This window comes from Anser anser, assembly GCF_964211835.1.
Source record: "Anser anser genome assembly, chromosome: 10".
NCBI classification, from domain to species: Eukaryota; Metazoa; Chordata; class Aves; order Anseriformes; family Anatidae; genus Anser; species Anser anser.
The window spans coordinates 17,017,504-17,037,406 of NC_139730.1; the positions used below are offsets into that span (position 1 = coordinate 17,017,504).

Here is a 19,903-nt window from a genome sequence, read left to right on the forward strand (position 1 = left end):
AAAGGCAGAGACAAAGTGAAGCACTTATATACTAAGAAAAATAATTTTTCTTTTAAACATTTTCTAACAATTTGCTTTGTATTAGCTTTGCAGAATTCATCATTTCAAAGTATCAATTTAAATCCTTTTCTGTTTGAATAACAGACACCAGATCAACTCAAACACTAGGCTACAAGGGCATACACATTTTAAATGTAGAACTGCGTAACAATAAGCTTTTCAATATTTAGCTCTCTATTATAAATTAAAAAAATCGGCCCTCTGATGCAAGCCTCAACTACAAAAAGGCACTAAACTAAAAAATGGCTAACAGTAATCGCCTAGTAACAGGAAAAAAGGGAAGAGTCAAACACGATCTAGACTCGTTACACAGCTCCGCTTTTCCTTTCATAAAAATCTACTCTCTGAATGCAAGAATTAGGACAGTTTTCGTCCACTGCAAGAATCATCTCAAATACACAGCACATAGTACCCCCCACTTTGCTGCCAAAACACCTTTTTCTACTTGGGCATCAGAACAGTTTGCAGTTTGTTTTTAAGTCAGAAATGAATAGGTGAGGAGTACAGCCTCATATTATAAATTCATGTCCGAAGTTCTCAGGATATTAAGGAGGTGAGATTGAAGGATCCTTTTCCCTAGTTCTTGCACAGAAGTCAAAAGTTATTAATTTGTAAACTGGAGGTAGGGGGACAATGACAACAAACTATTCCATAAAGAAAGTACCAGTTTCTGGATGCAAAGTCACACTGTGGCTGCAAGCACAAACGAATCTTAAAATGGACATAATAGAGAGGGAACAACAATCCCTAGAACAAAGCCTGGAAATACTACCAGATTGCAGTTATTATGGAGAAGACATTTTTTCTAATTAACCAATAGAAAGATGAGAAAGTTATTTTTAAGGAAAAAACACTCATTAGTTATACTTTTAAACATTAGTTATACATTTTAAACATCAACAGTTTACTTATTGATACCAATTTTTCCTCTTATGTTAGAAGTACAGTGACAGTAGAAGACTTACTCTATCAATTATCTGTTTTATTGTGTGAAGACGAATAATGCCAGAACTATGTTGGTCTGTACCAGCATCTCTTGGTTCACTTTCTGATAGAGAGGACACAGTAAAAATCTGTTTTAAGTTTACAATATACTCTACATTCACACATTAAGATAAAGAAAACTATTTCATCACTCAATATCAATTCAGGCTGAAGATGCTCTTCTTCAAAATATAGTAGAAAGCTATCCACAAATTTGGCCACAAAAATCACTATACCTATGCAAGAGTACTTCAATATCAGATACTGAATTAAATTTAAATTTTAGAGGGCTATAAACGCAACTAACATTACTTTTGCCTACAGAGAATTATCATCATTTAACTAGTGAAAAAGCTTACATTTTATCTGTTACTTAATATTGTTAACATTTTGTTAAACACAGTAGTAGCTGAAGTAATAGCATAGGAACTAAGTAGCAAAAGAAAGTTGGCAATTTCATAGCTGCATAAAAACTTGATCTCACACTTACTTGCAATTTGAAAAATATCTGGTTCTTCTCTAGCTAGTTTCTCCCGCGCAACATCAGCTATTGGACCAAAAATGGTCACTGGTCTGAGAAACCCAGCTAGAATAGAAGGCAAAGGAGATAACAAGTTAAGTTGATTGCTTAAAACAAATGCAAGATACTCTGAAACACATGGATTAATACAAAGCAAACCCCACAATCCTGTTAGCCTGCAACAGAAGTATCTAAGACTAAAGCCATACCTTCCCGAAGAACAACTCTCTCATAGGCAGGAAACTTTGTCTGAACAGGTTGAGCAGAAAGATCTTCTCTGCTTTTTCGGAGATTTCTTTTTGAGCTACGCAAACCTCGGAACCTCCAGAAATCCGCTCGATCTCCTCCTGCTGTCTTTGGAAGCGTGTACTGTACGCTAGCTAGTTGCTCAGCTCTAAGATGACAACAAATCCCAATGAGTTACCAAAAAAGACAGCTGCTGAAATAACACTTGTCTAGCAAGCTTACGCTTACAAAAACGCTACCACCTGCTAAATCAAGTTTTCTTTGTTTCTGTATTAGAAACTATAAGATAGAACTACTCAGGCTAATGTCACATTTTTAAAAGCTTTATCTACCCTTGTCTCTAGTATTGAGAAGTAAGTTTCAAGCTAGGTGTTTTTTTATATTTATTTTTGGGGGACATACAAAAGTCAAATCAAGCACACGGAACAGATAGTTAACTTCAAATTGTTTTAACAGTGACTTTTTCCTAAGAAACTGAACAACTTGTATAGACTAGTGTCCTGCAGGCAATGCAAGTTACACCGATGCAGAATTTCAAATTTTAGTTTTCAAACAGCAATAAAAACACCTTAAGATCGTACCTGTTTTTATTAGGTATGATACCTCTTTCAACTTCCTTATGATTCTTGCCAATTCGAATCGCCAGCCATGAACCCAGTTTACCATTGTACAGAGTGTCCACCACCCGGAACACTTCACCTTTGTTGAAACTTAGTCCATAAGGAGATTCTTTTTCATATTCAAAATGAGTTCTGATATAGAAAGAATCCCCTACATCAGACTCCACAATGCGACGATAAACTTAGAAATTAAAAATAAAAACAGTGTTAAACAAATTCCAGGGGTTTCCTACTGCTCATAAACATCATTGAAAACAGTATCTTATCTTCTTTTAATCCTCCTTGTTTTAAGTTAACAGTATTACTTCAGGAAAGCTTAATGTCTCAGACCTTCTCTATTTTAAACTGCATAACTATCAATAGCAAACTAACAGTTTAAAGTCAACTTTTGCTGTCAGAAATTTGCTAGTATAAGCATAATTCAGTTCCTTGGAAGGAAGGAATCATACTGTGAAACAAGTTTTTAAGTACTCATTTTAACAGCATAACTATAACAGACTCTATCCAGCTCCTCCAAGCATTTAACGCCAATGCTTCTGTGAAATAATTTTGTAGTGTTGTTTGTTGTTTTTTTTTTTGTCTCCCCCTAGCCTCTAACTACTCAATATTAGCTGTGGTTTTTTTTTTTAACCTGGTTCCAAGCAGTCTACTACATTTTTCCTGATATACAAGTACTTACCATCTTTTTTCTTCTGTGCCAAAATGGTTACTTCTTCGCCTTTAGGGAGATCAAGCAAAAAAAGGACAGCTTCCTCTCTGATGATATTTGTGAAGTCTACATTGTTTACCTAGCATCAACGAAGTAATCAGTTTGATTTCGCAAACATTATAGTAGACATGTAAACATAGAACAGGAAATTTGCATAAACTTATCGCAATGGTTGTTTATTCAGTTTAATGTACACACAACAAGTGCATGCATCTCAAGAAGCCTCTTGTACCTCTAAATAAAATTATTGAAAACGTATATTATTGAAAAACAGAACTCCTGGAATATTAGGTAGCTACTCATTTTGACTACTTGAGATCAATATTATGGAGCATCTGGAAACATCAGTAACATCAACTGTAATATACAGAACCCTGTGTGAGAATCTAGTGACAGAACAGTTAAATGAATTTTCTCTGAGCTGAGTCTAGTCTAAGAAACTAGATATAAAACATACAAACCTTCCTAGCAACAGTACAATAACAGTAGATTTTATTGCTAGGTCATCTAATAAGTATAAACAGAAATACTGTACGAACTGCAGAGGCAATCTATTTGATGTTACAGAAAGAAAACCTACTTTGGTGTTAACAGAACATTTATTTATAAATGTTATTATTTTTGACATACCCTGAGAATCTGGTCTCCTTCCTCTAATCCTTCTTTCGCTGCAGGGCTGTCTTCCAGAACACCAGCTACAAATATGCCAACATCATTGCCACCAGCTAGTCGCAAGCCCACACTATCTCCTTTTCTGAATTTTACCAGTTTCATGCTTGGCCTAGAAATTTAGAATATATTCCACTTAGAGGTATACTATAAGATATTCTGGTAAACTGAGAATGAAGACATGCAAATAGTTTGCCTATTACTTCAATTAGAGGATATTAAGCTATGCATGCCATTAACTGCTTATCAACTGCAGCATTATACAACAAACTCATTAGCAGCACTTGAAAGTAACAAAACTCACGAAAATTTAATTGTTTAGTGAGGTTTGGTCTTATGCTGATAGCGTTTTAAGTGAGGTATTTTGACACACTCTTCCCAAAACGTTCCTCCTTTGAAAGAGCTATACTGGCATAAAGATCTATTTTGGCTCTTTTGAGATCAAGACGAACATTTAAGACTACCTAAACTAGAATCTACTCTCATGTATGCAAATGATCATAAAGGAGATCCAGCTGGAGTACAGTCATTGGCACGTCAAGACTTAGCGCATTTCTGCAATTATCTTCTATATTAATTGCTATCCAATTATTTAAAAGGAAATGAATTTACTACAGTATCTCTCCTCTCTCCAGACATGGGGATAAGGCGGGAGGTATGGGGGTGCCCAGGGAGAGAGAAACACTGCAACTTTCCAGTTGACAATTCTAACTGCTCATTCCTGCATGAAATTAACAAACTTGAAATTGTTTTATTACATGATGTGAGTGCCAACGAGGCTCAGGAATAAGCCTAAAATTTTCGTCCTACTCCTTTTAAACAAAAGCTTCAGGACAATGTGCTGACTTTTCATCAGACCATTTATGTTATGAATTACTCCTAACTTATGTTACTCGTTACCTTGGGAGAAAGCTTGATTTGCTCAAGACCCAGGCAATCAGACTCAAACAGAATTTAGAGTTACATTACCGAAGCATTCCATCTTCATGGGTTGAATTAGGTAAAGGACCATCAGATGGACTGACTGGTAAATCCACATCTGGCTGACCTCCTTGTGCATACACTGGCTTTGGTTCTATTAAAATATAGAAGACATTAATGTCAATTTGGTCATTTAAAGATGAGAAAATAAAGCCTAACTTAATTAAGAGCTTGATTACATCTTCAGTAGTTTTAAGTCCACCCACTAATCCACTTTATAATAAAAAAATTAAATATTGGAAACTTAAAACAACAAGGACACTCTTACCCTGCCATGCAAAATGGGGCAATTACTGGCCTAATTACTGCTTTAGTAAAAATCCAAATTTTCTTTACACTTAAGAGTATTCTAAATATCATAAAACTGCAAGAACTAAGAGAATTTATGCTCTCTGAAGACCACTTTCAACCCTGCTCTTTCCTACCTGGATATGCCTAACATAAAACTTTCTTCCCTTTTAAAGTTATTTTGAATTTTGAAGACAAAATACCATAAACACTAGAACTACCGCTCCACACCTTGAGGCTGGCAGACTGCACTTTTTATTGACTCTCCTTAAAGATAGGTACTTACTATAACTCTGCTCGAGTCACTGGGAGGAAACTGCCACTGCAGCCTTTCCCCCAGTAGTGAACACTGTTAGTGTCTATTATCGGTATATGGTTGCTCATGTTACAAGAATTTACATTTAAAGCATTATCTGAATACACTTTAAAGAAGCTCATTTCAAATTACACTGGCTTCAAAATAAGTTAATGTTCCTTTCTGCTTACTCTAACCACCAATAGACCAGTTTGCAATAGGAAACCTCAGACAATTTGGTAATATGCTCTTTCTAATGTGATTTTTGCTTTTACCATATAGCATACCATAGCATAGCACTTTAAGTCTTTAATGACCTGTTCCTAGCCCAAGACTCTGATGGTGCCTCTAAAAACCGCTCTCCTTCTACCCTCCTTGACTCAACCAACCATGACAGGCTTCTTGCCTTTAGTCCAAAAAGCAGTCACAGAATCTGCCAACTACTTTTCTAATATTTTCATTACAGTCTTTGAAAGAGCCTCCTAATTTCCCTAGAGCTTTCTTTGAGGCTATTAAAGGATTATGTGCTTTATTACACCATTTTATTTCAGACCATGTATTATATCAAGTTCATTTTATCTGCAGACAAATTTAAATATTATCTTAATGTACTGGCCTATGACTTTTTTTTTTGTAAGACATCTTCTCTCATACAAACTGATTTTTCTCCACCTGCTTCTTCCCACTCACCCAGGAACAGAATACTACTTTATCCCTACTACACAACAACAACAAAAACACCAGAGTACTTATTAATTGCTTGCCAGTCCCTCAAACCACTCATTTGCATACTACATTGGATTGAAAAGCATCTTCAGAGGCTCCTATCCTGGCTGGTTTTGTATCATGCCAATTATTATTTTTCAATACATTATAGAAATACAGAATTTATCTTTTAAATCCAGTCATAACCTTTTTCTATCTTGGCAAATTAAGACTTTGTTCACTTGCATCTTTTCATAACATTCTTGCAGGAGGTTACTTCCTATGGCAATCTTTTTCATAATGACTGCTGCATTAGAAAACCTACTGTTCTCATTTTCAAGGCCTTTCAGAGCCTATCAACATCATAACTCCTTCAATTCTTCACTGAGCTACTGAATACTACATGCAGTAGTCTCATTGCTCATCCCTTAAGTGTTCAAATGTTTTCAACCTTGAATGTGCTTTTTCTCATTCTATACAGCCTTTCCAGAGCAGCTCCTTCTAAACTGTCTGCACAGCTCATCTTTCTCCACTTGCAATTTCAATGAATGGCCCCACTCTGGAAACCATAGGAAAAAAAAATCTAAGTCTTTGTGCTCAGAACAATGTCCCATCACCGTAGCACGGTATGGTTTTCTTTTTAACACTAACTGGCTTTTACCTACTATCATTGAGTTTACTCCTCCTCTTTCAAAAAAGGAATGGGATTTTGTTCTGTTTCTGTTAGTTGTACTGCACTTTTAAAAATGACTCTTGGCCCATGACTGTAGTTAAGTGCCACAGTGAAAACATATATCAGAGTGCAAGTTTTGTTTGAGAATGGTCATTCTAAAAAGGCTTAACTACACCTTTATTTAAATTTACTCTACCACAAGTAACTTGTAAGATCCAGTCTACAACTCGACTCTCAGAAGAGATCTCTTGTAGCCTTGCTCTAGAGAAGAGTACAAAAAACTCTTTATAACTAACACACAGTCAAAGCTCTAAACAGTGAAGTTTCACCACTGTATAATGGGCAGATGCATCAGCTTAGGTTTTCAAGACGGAAACCCTGAAATATAAATAGGCTCATGGTTACAAAGACCATCCGTATTCAGCAATAAAGATAGTTAGAACTCGTTCTAAGATTTCAGTAATCATTCCACAACTATGCAGCGGCATGCAATCTCCACTGATCATTCATTCTCAGCAATATGCATAATTATATTTCATATTTTTACCTGGGAGTGGTGGTGTTTGCTTTTCAGTTCTTTCGCCTGCCACCTCTTCCATAGTTTTAGAAATATCATCTGCATTCTTTACAGGCGTAGAGATGGCTCCTGGTTTAGTTATTCTTTCATCTTCTCTGCTTCGAAGACTATATTAGAAAAAAAGATTACACTCTGCATATAGAATTATTTCTACAACCTAATGCTTCTAAGAGCAAAGAACAAATCTTTTTCATTCAGAAGTTCATATTTGGCAGATGAGGAATTATTGATTACATTTTGCTCTCTTAGGCTATTACAATATCAGTATTTTTACCAGTTGAAAATTTGAGCATTTTGTCCCTAACTTTATGTTAATAAAATAGCTCTCTAGATAGGGCTATTTCGAAAGAGGAGGGACATCGTAAAATGGAGTGCTGTCTTCGCTGCACCCTGCTTCAAGCAAGTATGTCGTACATGTGGCCTGTAAATTTCACAGGAAAATGAGAAACAAAGGAAAGAACGGGAGAAGAGCAGTTATGATCCTTCACTGCTCCCTGTAGAGGTCACAGATTTTCAGACTTCAGGCTTTGCTATGATCACACTACTCTATCTGCTCCTTTGTGTGGCAGCTGTCCTAGAACACAGCTGTTTGCCAGTGAGGCTCTTGGTACAGCTCTGCACAGATAAAAGGTAACACAAACACACCTCTGACTTCTCATCCTTCAGAGAAGATGGGGCCCTCAACCCACAGCTACTACACGTCTATTGCACTTGAAAGCCAAAGAGACATGCTTCTCAGTCGTCCAAGTTTTAGAAAAAAGACAATTGGCCTCTTATGCATTTCCACATACGCTTAAAGTGTAACACATAAGCGGAAGGAATATATGACAAATGAGAAAAATCTCATTCTTTACATGAAGGGAATATCTAAAGCTCAAACAACTTATTTTCTATTCATTTAACTCAAAAGATCAAGTGTTTTTAATATCATTATACAGAGGTTACTTCGCTACCAGCTGTACCATAAGACAACTGAACAGAATATATGCTGTACGTTGAAACAGTAGCAGTTACACTATCTGTTGAAACAGAAATAATTTGATTCTGTTAGAATAGAACATCAACAAGCAGCTGGAAAAACAAAAAGTAGATCAGCAAGCCAAAGGGAACAGCCTTAATTGCCAAATGTGTATTCTCTACACACACACGAAGTCATGAGACCCTCAAAATATCTATTAAGTTTGTGAAAGTCTGCTAATAAGCATGGGTATAAGAAACATTTGAGAGGAATAGGACACAAGCAAACCACAACTGGTTAGCTAATATTATACTTGATTGTCAAGAAGAGGAAAGAAGAGGTACTTCCACAAAGACACCAATACCTTGGGTCAGTAGATACAAATTTCTCTCTTATAAAGGAGAGATTGGAGGGGGGATGTTGGAGAGTAAAGTCTATCAATCCTAACAGCTAGATGGTGCTACTGGGTAATGACGAGTATCAGCCTCCACAAAGTACAAATGTATCCAAAAAAGTCCATTACAAAGACTAAAGGCTATTTAAGCAGAACCAGTACTTTAACAGTTAAATATGACTTGGGGAAAAAAGCAAATCTACTCATCCAAGCCTTGCTTGAAAGAAAAGAGAAATAGTAAAGATCTAAATACAAGCAGAATGTGCTTTCATGTACGAACATGAAGTCTGAAACATCACAGAAACCAATTTTAGCTATTCATCTAAGATATATTAAGACCTTTCACTACTTTCTTCTTCTTCCCTTTTGTTTTAAAAGGCAGCTAAAAAGAAAAAACTGCAATCCCCACGATGATCTGGGAAGACCAAGGCATCTTTACACTGTAAAGAACCAGCTCCTTATAAAGAGTTTGTAAACACAAGTAAAGTGGCCTAATTTCTAAGAACCTTTATATCTTATTATTTTTCAGATAAACCCTTTTGGCACTTCTACAGTAGAAAAAAAAGATGGTATCCCCTTTTGGTCAGAATATTAGGTCTAGCAAAATGAAATAAAAAATAAGTTTTTTTTATTTTCTGTTCTCTAACTTCACCTGTGAAAGATTTTGGTACTCTTATTCAGATTTCCAGCATGCATTCATTTGCACATAAAATTAAATGTGTAAGCTAAAAGCAGTGTTTTACTTTCAGCATGAGACTAAGTTAAGACCAAAATCCTCATGCCCTTGAGAGGAGTTCCTGGCTTATTAAAAACAGACACTAACATTTATTTGTTTAAATGCCTACGTGTCTTATAAACAAGAAGTCCTATAGTATAGTAATAAGCTACAACTAATTCCCCTCCTCCCTCCCAAAGATTTTTGAATAATCAACATTTGTGAACGAGATATTACAGTTAAGTTTCCCTATGAGCGCTCTCTACCTGTTTTTCAGCAACTCCTAACATTTAATAGAAGGATTCCAAAACAGTAATCTAAAAATAAGGCAAAAAAATACTGGAGTTACTATAGGAAGGCAAAGTTCATTTTATATTTCGTGTCCGCACAGTCCAAGAACACTTGAATTTTATTCAGCTTTTATAATTGCATATAAAATAGCATAACTATGGAAGAAAAGCTCTCAAGAACAGTAACTCATATACAGACACAGAGTACAGCACCAGATAAGTCAGGTAAATACCTGAGTTCATTCACGTACTTGAAGCACGATGCTCTTAAGACTGTGCTACATGTCATCTGCTACTGGCAAATACAGTCTACCAATTAAAATGCTTGCAAAAGGTCAGCTCTGCTCAGTGTAAGATCAAGGTTTAAGTGGGAAAAAGGTGGTAGAAAGACAGCTGTGATAAATCAAAATGGAAAAATTAGAACAGCACAGGAGTTGAATTTTTCTTTGCTTTCCTTAAGTTGTCCAGTAAGTACTGTATCAGTTTGCAAGATGATACAGGAAATAACCGATACTGTCATTGTTTCTAGGTGATGGAAACTTGTCCAAAACTGACAGCTGCACTTCCCATGAGTGAAAGGTGTCGTTAAATGTTTGTGTGTTCTAACAGTACTGCTGAACATCTGTGCTGTGCCACGGCCCCCTCTACATTACATCCCCATCCCCTTTTAATTTTTTTTTTAAAGCATGTCTAACAGGAACATTTTTAAATAACCTTCCGTCTCAAAATACAGTCACAGCTACAAATTAGCATCATCAATTTTGGTTACTGCTTCAAAACAAAAGAAGACTGTTTGCAACACACAGTAAGAATGTTTGCTTGCACAGAAAAATCTCAGAAAAATATGACTGCAGGTTTCGTCCGAGTGTCTGGTTTTAACGCATCTCAAACAGTCTATTCATGAGAAGACAGTAATAAACAGGAGAGGCACATTCCTAAGTACATTCAAAATAGGGTTGATTTTTGTCCTAAATTCCAGTTTTTCCACTTTTTTTTTTTAAAACTGAAAATATAACAAACCTCTTGCGCTATATGTAAATTGACAGCTGTATTATGGAAGTCAGCCTCATCCTTCCAGAAATAATGACAATCTCTACAGGGATTTCTTTAAGCTACCACGTCTTTCTTGCTGAGGCTGAAGTGTCAAACAGATCAAGAAGCATTTTTGCTATTCCAGTACCCAGGTGAGGAAGGCAGCACAGCAATGACGGGTCCCTTAATGGGACTTCTTTCAATTGATAGAGGTCAGCTGGGAGATGCTATTTGGCAGGCTTGCCAGCACTTGGCTGTAAATGCCACTGTTCAGCACATGTCACACCAAAACCTCATCAAGTTCAACCACCTTACTTCCAACAGTAAGACCACTTAGGTAAGATAGAATATGTATGATACTTCCCTCAAGGTACATCCTCCAGCTTAGGATGCACAGACACCCCCGACTCTGGCTTTTTAAGTACAGTTCTTAATACATTGTACTGTTAAAAGTTACCTTGAGTTCCGTGAAATGCTATCCTTAAGACACATTTTCCTCTAACTAAACAGTTTTCTTAACGATATCTTTCAAGTTGTACTTATCTTCCAAAACTATAGTTCACTGTTAAGACATAAGCTCAGAGTTCCTCCTCAAAGCCAGGAGATATTTATACTTTATATTTTACTTAGTATCCAACTCGGTATCAGGTAGCTAAAACTTCTCCAAGTCTCCATAGCTACAAGCATTTGCAGATTAAGTCCCTTCAACACAGAGGAACAACTAGCAAGTGAGCCATCAATCTAAAACTACCTCAGATACAAATCTAAAGCTAGCTTCTCATCCATGGGCAGAGAAATCTTCACATCCCTGTTGAGACTAGAAAAAGTTATTACACCCATTAAGGGTCAATCCTGAGTTTGACGGATGATTTAACATAAGTCTGCATACGGACTGACTAAACGTCATTATTCCAAGTAAAGACCTGAGTTTTGAATGAGTTCACACAGAATCCATTTGCTTTACATAAGGATCTACTGGATCCTTATGGATCTCTGGATCCTTTTCAGGACTTGACAATGGATAATTTATGTTTTCTGCTTACAGAAGATTACAAAAGTGCAATTCGAACACATCCTAGAATCTGAGTTTTAGAAAGATTGTTCAAAAGGGACATCACTGAACTTCCTCTAGACTAAAGAGAACTACAAATGCTGTCTAATGCTTTGACAGGATGTTCAAGTAGCCATTGTTACAGAACTTCTATACACAGGAAAACTGCAGGTACACCAGTGTACCTATCAGTATGAAATACTGAAAAACGGACTACATTCAAGACCCTACCAGATACCGAAACTAAAGAACTGAAACAAATATATTGGCAGATGTACTCTTTAGATGTGTACTCTACTGGACACTGAAAGTGTCAGCCTGCAGTTCAGCTTGTATGAAAAGACTGAGAAGATTCCTATGGAATTTATCCTCATCAAAAGACACTTAGCATAACAGAGCATAAGTGTCTAAATAAAGACTTACTATCTTCAATAATTTTTGATGTCCTTCTTAAGCTCAGTTTGATAACTTTTTTGCACCTCTTCTTCCTCAGCTTATTCTCAAGCTTTCTTCCCCAAAGTTTTCCATTATATTTTAAACAATGAAGCAATGTCGCGAACAATTTACTTGTTCAGCAAGTCTGAACTTGCACAAATTACTACAAAAAGAAGCTGCTTTTCACATGTTCTTTATGTGGCTCACAGCCCAACAGACTTTCTGATCTCGAAAGAGACATGTCCAACAGGAAGTCAGTCCATGCCAGGGTAGCTCCTGTTCATAAAGCAGATAACAGATGCATTTCGAGTTCAGATAACTTCAAAGTTCCTTTTCAGGAAGGATTTAATTCTTCTGACAGCACAGTCTGTAGGGAGGAAGTGACCATCTACCTAAGCCACTGTAATAGGACAGGAAAGCACTAACAGCAGGATAAGTAAGTCAGTTTCAGTTTTGATGGATTTTTCCTCCATCCAACAGCCATTTTCACACTGCATTTCAAATGCATGTTAAGGAATACAGGCTTCAAATCTGACAGGGCGTCACCACCTTCACAATCAAGTTTTTCAAGGTGCCTCCTACTTTAAGGTTATATCCATGCGGAAGGCAAGGTATATGCATTGTTTTCCCCCTTGGACACAAAAGATTACAAATAAACAGTAATCAGGTGTATCGCAGTTTTACTGAACAGCTGGCTGCAATTTGGTTTTCAGAATTTTTGGTAGCATTTTAAAGTCTTCAAATACAGGCTATGAATTTGAGATTTGCAACAGATCAGTTCTAGTGGTTTTTGCTCTGTCATCTATACGTGCTCAAGATGAAGTTCTCTTCGTATTGAAAGATTTGTTCTATTTAAAAATCAAGATACTTTTTGAATTCTGTTGCTAACTAGTGTCCACTTCCAAAATCAAATTGCCCAAATGCAAAAAAGGACATATCTGTTTTTAAAGACTAAGTTTCCACATGGCAGAAGAAAAAATTCTAAACCATACAAAACATGAATTCAGAAATGAGTCATCTAAAATTAGACTTACCTACCTCATAGTTGTCACATCAATGTCTCAGTATCAAATTTTAAAAAGTGCATTACAAAAACTACATCTGCTGAGCAACACACCTTATTTTGCAGGAAATAAATGTATTTTGAAAGATAAAGTAATTTTTAAAGAACGATAGTGAGGAAAATAAAAAGCTTATACCTAAACAAATCAGATTTCCACAATTTTACCCAGGTTGGACAATCAATAGGACCGTGCTACTAGTCAACTCAAGTAAGATTGTTACAGTTAATTTCTACATGAATCAAAATATAATTGCATATGCCTCAATAACGTCTATTAATATTAAACTTGCATGGCCACACATATAACCATGTTATAAGAAAAAAATCACTATTTTTTTTAAAGAGATCTATTTCTTTTGAAATATATTTTTTGAAATATATTGATAGACACAAGGATCTATTTCCCCTGAATTCTCAGCACATTTGGATCATGATCAGCTGCATCTCTTGAGAAAAAGAATTCCATGTTACTACTACCATAATTCTGCATCACATTTGTCACTGTATAAATCCAAGCACTCCTACAAACTTAAATCTCACTTTAAATAGTTGATTTAAAAATAATACAATGCTGCCATCACCTGCCGTTGCTGGGCTGCTGTGGAGAATGTCTGGAATGGTCTGAAGGCTCTGACCTCTGGTCAGGAGATCGTGAACGACTGCGGCGGGGCCTGTCATGTGATCGGTTGGAATGATCTGATGCCAGCGACTGAATTTCTGAAATGTCTGTTAAATAAAAGTTGTTTTTTCATGAAATGATTGTAATTAAAATGGTGGCGTGACCTGCTCATATGGAAATAAGCTTTTGCAAAGATTTTCATGAAGATGTTAAAATCTATGTTTATTATTTCAAAAACAACTAAATAACACTCCTGCAAAAACAATTGCAAGAAAAGGAACTGTATCTTTTTCTACACATTTTTTAAGGTACAGATTTCAAACACCTTCAGAAGAATTTACTCACATGACAATCCTACTCCTATCATCCTCCCCACCCTCCTCTCATCCCACTGAAGTATTTCACGTTGTCACAACACAGGGAATTCTCTGCCTTTGGAAATCAAGTTTATACTCACCATCTCTTTCTGAAGCATTTGCAGAATGAATACTGTCAGAAAGATCAGGGACATTCAACAGCGTAGCTCGTTCATCTCGCTGAACAACCATCTTCAACTTGCCTTTGGACCTTTCTATTAGTGTTTTTGCATCTGCTAAGGACATATTTTCTGTCACAGTGCCGTTTATCTGGAACAGTAAGAAAAGCGCAGATAGAAACTTACTGTAAACCACTGAATCTCCAGTAAAGACGGTGTTTTTCTGTGTGATGATATTTAGAAATACTTAAAGATTTTTCCAAACTGCCATAGTTTACATTGAATACTATACAATGGAAAACTAAGTCTCATCCAAACTGTAAGAACATAACACAAAATTATTTTCAAATTTCAAAGATAAAACATCTACCACTAATATGAAGCTTTAAAAAAAAGTTATGCTTTTTACAACTAGCATCACAGCAGAGTAGGAATAGCATGTTTTTCTGTACCAGCATTTGTGGCAAAATCTTATTAACAAATTTTGAGATACAAAACACTGGCTATATCAATTACTACAAAAATCAAATGTAACCTGAAAGCAAGTTCTAGCATTGCTCACCAGCATCAGTCCACAACGTTATATTGTATAACTAAGCACCTAGGTACAAAGTCTTGAGCCATCCGAAACAATTATTTATTTTTAATTATACATTTACAATAGGTTTCTTTAATAACATAAGCACTAATTGTCCAAGTAAGACTTGTGGAAAAATACTTAAGACAAAAAATTGTTTTATAATTTCTCTTATACAAGAGGGTTTACACTTAGATTTATTGATCCTCAAAGTAAGTTCACCATTACACATCATCTACTAACAATAATTATGCTATGAAGTGATGGTTGATTCTACGAACAATTACATCAATGAAATTTCTCTGAACAAACACCACCACAATTTACCATACCTTCAGTACAACATCTCCTTCCTGAATATTGCCATCTCTTGCTGCAAGGCTATCCTGTGATATTTCTTTCACAAATATGTGACTTGCCAACCGTAGACCATACTCTTTATATAATTAAAAAAGAAAAAAAAAAGGAAAGAATACTGATGAAGTTACAGTAAAGAAAAGGAAGATGTATCTCAAGATTTACAACACTGCTTTACAGAAGATTTAAACTGGCATGTGAACTTGGCACATGAAGGACTATAGTAGAATTTTGCTATATTTTACCATTATATCAATTCCTCCTTTGACTCTCACTATAATCATAGATGTTGCTTAATAGCTCAATTTATATGCTACATACAATTTTTCCTCTTTCAAACTAGAAGGACATGGAAGACTCAGCTAAAATATATAGAATGTACAAACTCACTAACAGACATCAGATGCACAATTACGATTTGTTTACACTATGTAATACTTTACCCTTTACTAAGAACATAATTTTGAATATGGAAAATATCTCTAGAAACACAACAGCTGTTTTCAAGTTTTCAGCTAGCTACTTGTAAAACTGGCAAGCAAACCGTAATAGCACTGTTCATCAAGTCCATGAAGCCCTTACCACCACGCTGACTGATGCATTTGGCCTTTAAAAAACAGCAAAGGTCTTAACAAGAGAATTCTGGAGAAGTTACCTTCATTCTTCCTTGATTTCACCAGTGTTACTTTGGTAGGTTTTGCAGGCTGACTGGAAGTAACTGACCTTCTGTCAGATCTTGGTGATAAGCTTCTCTCTCTGCTTGCGCTTCGGTCTCTTACCCAGCTCTTCTCGTGCCTTCTGTTAGAACTGGGACCACCACGGCTGCTTCTTGGATCACGTATCTCTTCATCATAGCTATCGTCATCATTTTCAGACGCTGGTTCAGGTTCCTGTCGAGCTACTGGAATCTGAATTTTCTTCATCCTTCGGATAGTCTACAACCAAACATCAGCTATCAGCCCGTGGCTGCATTGAAGTATGTCTCTTGTGCCTCCTAATTTTACATTACCACATTTAAGTACATACTAATGGGTTTTATATCACATCACAAGTCATATGTATGTCACAAGTACATACACAAGTCACAAATACAAACACATATGTACCTGTATATATGTAGCCATATACATGTACACACACAAACCAAAATTTTCCAAGCGCAAACATATTCAGTGAATGGTGCAAGGTACTTAAAGGAATCAAGTCCTGCAAAGAACAACAATAAACCACCTGCAGATCTCATTACAGACATTGGGGACAGGACAGGACACAAGACTAAGGGACTTGCAGTTGTGGTTAGGCTACAGCCTGCACTCCAAGCTCCCTGTGTCCTGTACCTCAGGCAATTGCAGGTGTGGCTATCAGTAGTACAGTGAGTAAGCAGAAGCAAGCAGCTCTGCAATAAGTCATTTTTCTAAGGAAAAACGTTTTCATCAGCTCTTCCCAAGCTTACTGTAGGACCCCAACTGCCAGCTTCACTATTTATCACATCCTACAACCACTCTGCAATGAACCTTCCAGGAGCTCAGCTCTTGCTCAGGGAAACAGTTCCACAGAGGTGATTCATATACCACTGATATACGTACCTGTCCTGAACAACTTCAGAGATATACCAGAGTAGCAAGTTGCACATTGGCACACGAAAGGCTTATTGGATACTAAGAAAGATCTGTCATAGCTTTCAACAGAAGTTCAAAATTAAACAAAAAGCAGGAAATCTAAAGTGTTGACTCACTACAGTTTACACATAATAAAGAAAGAAAAACAACACTTGTCCAATCTTTTCAAGCTCACCCAGTCCATAACTTTAGGGTTTGAAGTTTTTGTACTCATGCCCTTTTTTTCCCCCATCAGCTAACTTTCTCCTTCATCCAAAGACACTCCTCTGTTCAGTCTTTTAATCAGTACAGAAAAAATGCCAACTCAAACATTTTTTCTGTATTTTTTACCCCCCCCCACCAAAGGAAAAACAATGAGGGTGGGGGAAGAGAAATCATACATTTCACAAAAATCCTATTTTTCCATTTGCTATATTACACAAACATTAATTCCAATGGTGTTCGACTTGATACATTCATTCTAACAGAAGTGATTAAATACAAACTTTAAAATTGTACCCTTACATTTCAAAATCACCACAGTGCACTCCACATAAAAATATGGTTTTATAAGATAAGAGAAATTCAGATGAACTTTGTGTTTTGCAGCTTTTTTCCTAAAGTATTGCAGTAATTTCTCCAAGATTAAAACATAAAAGAATCGTTCTTTATTCTGCAACTGTACAATATAAGTTGCTTACAAAATGCAAGCTAGCCACGATCAACTGCGTAATTCAGAAACGATGAAGTAATTTTAATATTGACTATGTATAAATTAATTAAGTCTTAACACCAAGGTGTGTTTTTTTGTTGCTGTTGTCATTTTGTTTCTTTTGTTTTTAATGTGTTTTTTTTTAATGGGTTTTGTTGTTGATTTTTTTTTTTCTTTTAAAAAGATAAAACCTTTCAGCAATAAAGAGGGGCCATGACTTTTCCTCAAATGACAGCAGCTGCGGAACAGATTCACAGGCCAACATGAAAATTAATGCCAAAACTAAGTTAGTTTCTCTCTCACAACAGCAATTACATACATGATGCAAGTTCGTTCCCCAGGAGCTTGAAAGCCTTTATCACTTTTAGCTTCCACCCATCTCCACATAAACTCTCCACTTACACACGTAGGTATCCATTTAGGATGACGTAGCTAGCTGTGTTTAAACTAATATGAGGTGGAGAAAACACTCCTAGTACGTTATCAGGAACTTTGTAAATGCATTCTTGTTTATTAAAATAAACTAACTCTTGAACACTATATGAGGATACATCTGGGAAGAAGTATTCAGTTCCTGGACTGCCAATCCCTTGGGATTGGTGGAAAACCCGAGTTCTCACTGATCCCAAGTTTGATCACTGTAAGCTCATGACAAAGGGAATCCTTTACACAAGGGGAAAGTTATATAAGACTCAAAGATTCAAAGTGATAGTCATGACACCCCACAAAGCGTGGGATGTGTAGCTAGCCTTTAACAAATATATGTAACAGTTAAAAAACAGACAGATTTTCCAGACTTCCCGTTCTCCAACTATAAAGTATAGATTTGGACTACCCTGTGAACATGAGGTTTGTTGGTTATGAAAAGCCTAGTAATAGCCGCAAGACAATTGGTGTGTAGAGAATCAAACATCAGCGGAATAGAGTTGTGTCAAGGGAGCTTCGGGCTGGGCGCCAGGAAAAGGTTCTTCACTGCGGAGGTGTTCAGGCACTGGGACAGGCTCCCCAAGGCAGTGGACACAGCACTGAGCCTGCTGGAGTTCAAGAAGCATTTGGACAGCGCTCTCATACATATGGTGGGATTTTTGGGTGGTCCTGTGTGGAGTCCTGCATTGGACTCGATGATCCTTGTGGGTTCCTCGCAACTTGGAATATTTTATGATTCTACGTATACAAATGAAATCTACAGACATACATTACTAATTAAGTCTACTTAAGAAAATCATCGAAGGGGAAGAACAAACATGTCAGGTGAGATTATCACTACAAAGGGATAAGGATAAGGGTAAGTTACCCTGTACAAAGGGTAAGTCTAGGAACACTCTCTCTAACAAGATCTCTTGAGAACCTGTTGCCGTTTGACAAAAAAAAGTAACAATCCCACAACTGAAGATGATTACCAATGAGTTCCAAGTAAGATATTTCATTGTTCTGTATCCAGGATTATGCAGACATATTCTGGTCTAAATAAACAATAGAATCCCCAGCCCATATACTTTCTTTTAGGAGACAAAAACTGAAAAAAAAAAATCGTAGTACCAGACTTCTTTTCTTGGAGAGTAATTTTGTAACTGCATGAGAAGTCCAGAATAAAATCTCAAGACTGATTTACAGAATTTGCCTTGTTCAGATGTAACAGATTCCATGCTGTGTAATTCTACTGGTGTTACAAAATGTCAGAGGCCAAACTAATTCAAGGGCTCAAGAGAAAATAGACGTACTTGTGAATGCTCTGAACTCTTGCCTTCTTGTTATGAAGTTCTATACAAATAATATAGGAACCTCATCAATACAGATTACCAGAACCCTTCCCACTTTTTTTAAACATGGTAGTTTTAGCATTCTGCTGAAGTGTATTAGTTGTTTTCCTTCTGCACAAAGAGGAAAAAACTAAGAACTACAGCCTTTGCAGCACAGCACAATATTCTGTTTTCACAGAGTTGCATATTTGAATACCCTCTCTTTGCTTAAACCCGCAAACCAGTCACTGGCACTGCTAAAAACTTGTTTTTTAAATAACTATTGTATTCTCAGTGTGTTATTGACAGCAATTCTCCATAACTTTGAAGCCTGCCAACCTTCCAAAGCCATGTTTATGTAAGCCACAGGGACAGGGAAACATTCCTGATGGAAGTTCAAAGTCAGTTTGCACTAACGTAGATGGCCATTTCCAAAATAAAACCTGACTCATACTAGAGGGTTTAGTTCTGTAACACCTAGCAAATATACAACAATTTCTATTATTAATTGACTTTCTCTGCATAAATGTAAAAACAAAACAAAAAAAACTATTTCTACCA

General features: G+C 36.4%; 1 protein-coding gene across 13 annotated transcripts in view; it reads right to left on the bottom strand.

Moving 5' to 3' along the window:
* Positions 1–19,903, bottom strand: part of TJP1 (tight junction protein 1) — a 164,507-nt gene that overhangs the window by 19,828 nt on the left and 124,776 nt on the right. For all 13 annotated transcript variants that reach the window (XM_083850964.1, XM_083850961.1, XM_083850967.1 and 10 more), the window contains 12 exons: positions 15,949–16,228; positions 15,269–15,372; positions 14,342–14,510; positions 13,847–13,991; positions 7,298–7,434; positions 4,778–4,883; positions 3,770–3,920; positions 3,110–3,218; positions 2,392–2,611; positions 1,774–1,958; positions 1,535–1,630; positions 1,026–1,108 (listed from right to left, as the gene is read on the bottom strand). In XM_083850964.1, coding sequence (XP_083707090.1) covers positions 1,026–1,108; positions 1,535–1,630; positions 1,774–1,958; positions 2,392–2,611; positions 3,110–3,218; positions 3,770–3,920; positions 4,778–4,883; positions 7,298–7,434; positions 13,847–13,991; positions 14,342–14,510; positions 15,269–15,372; positions 15,949–16,228 — 1,785 coding nt within the window. The remainder of the gene's footprint in view (positions 1–1,025; positions 1,109–1,534; positions 1,631–1,773; positions 1,959–2,391; positions 2,612–3,109; positions 3,219–3,769; positions 3,921–4,777; positions 4,884–7,297; positions 7,435–13,846; positions 13,992–14,341; positions 14,511–15,268; positions 15,373–15,948; positions 16,229–19,903) is intronic.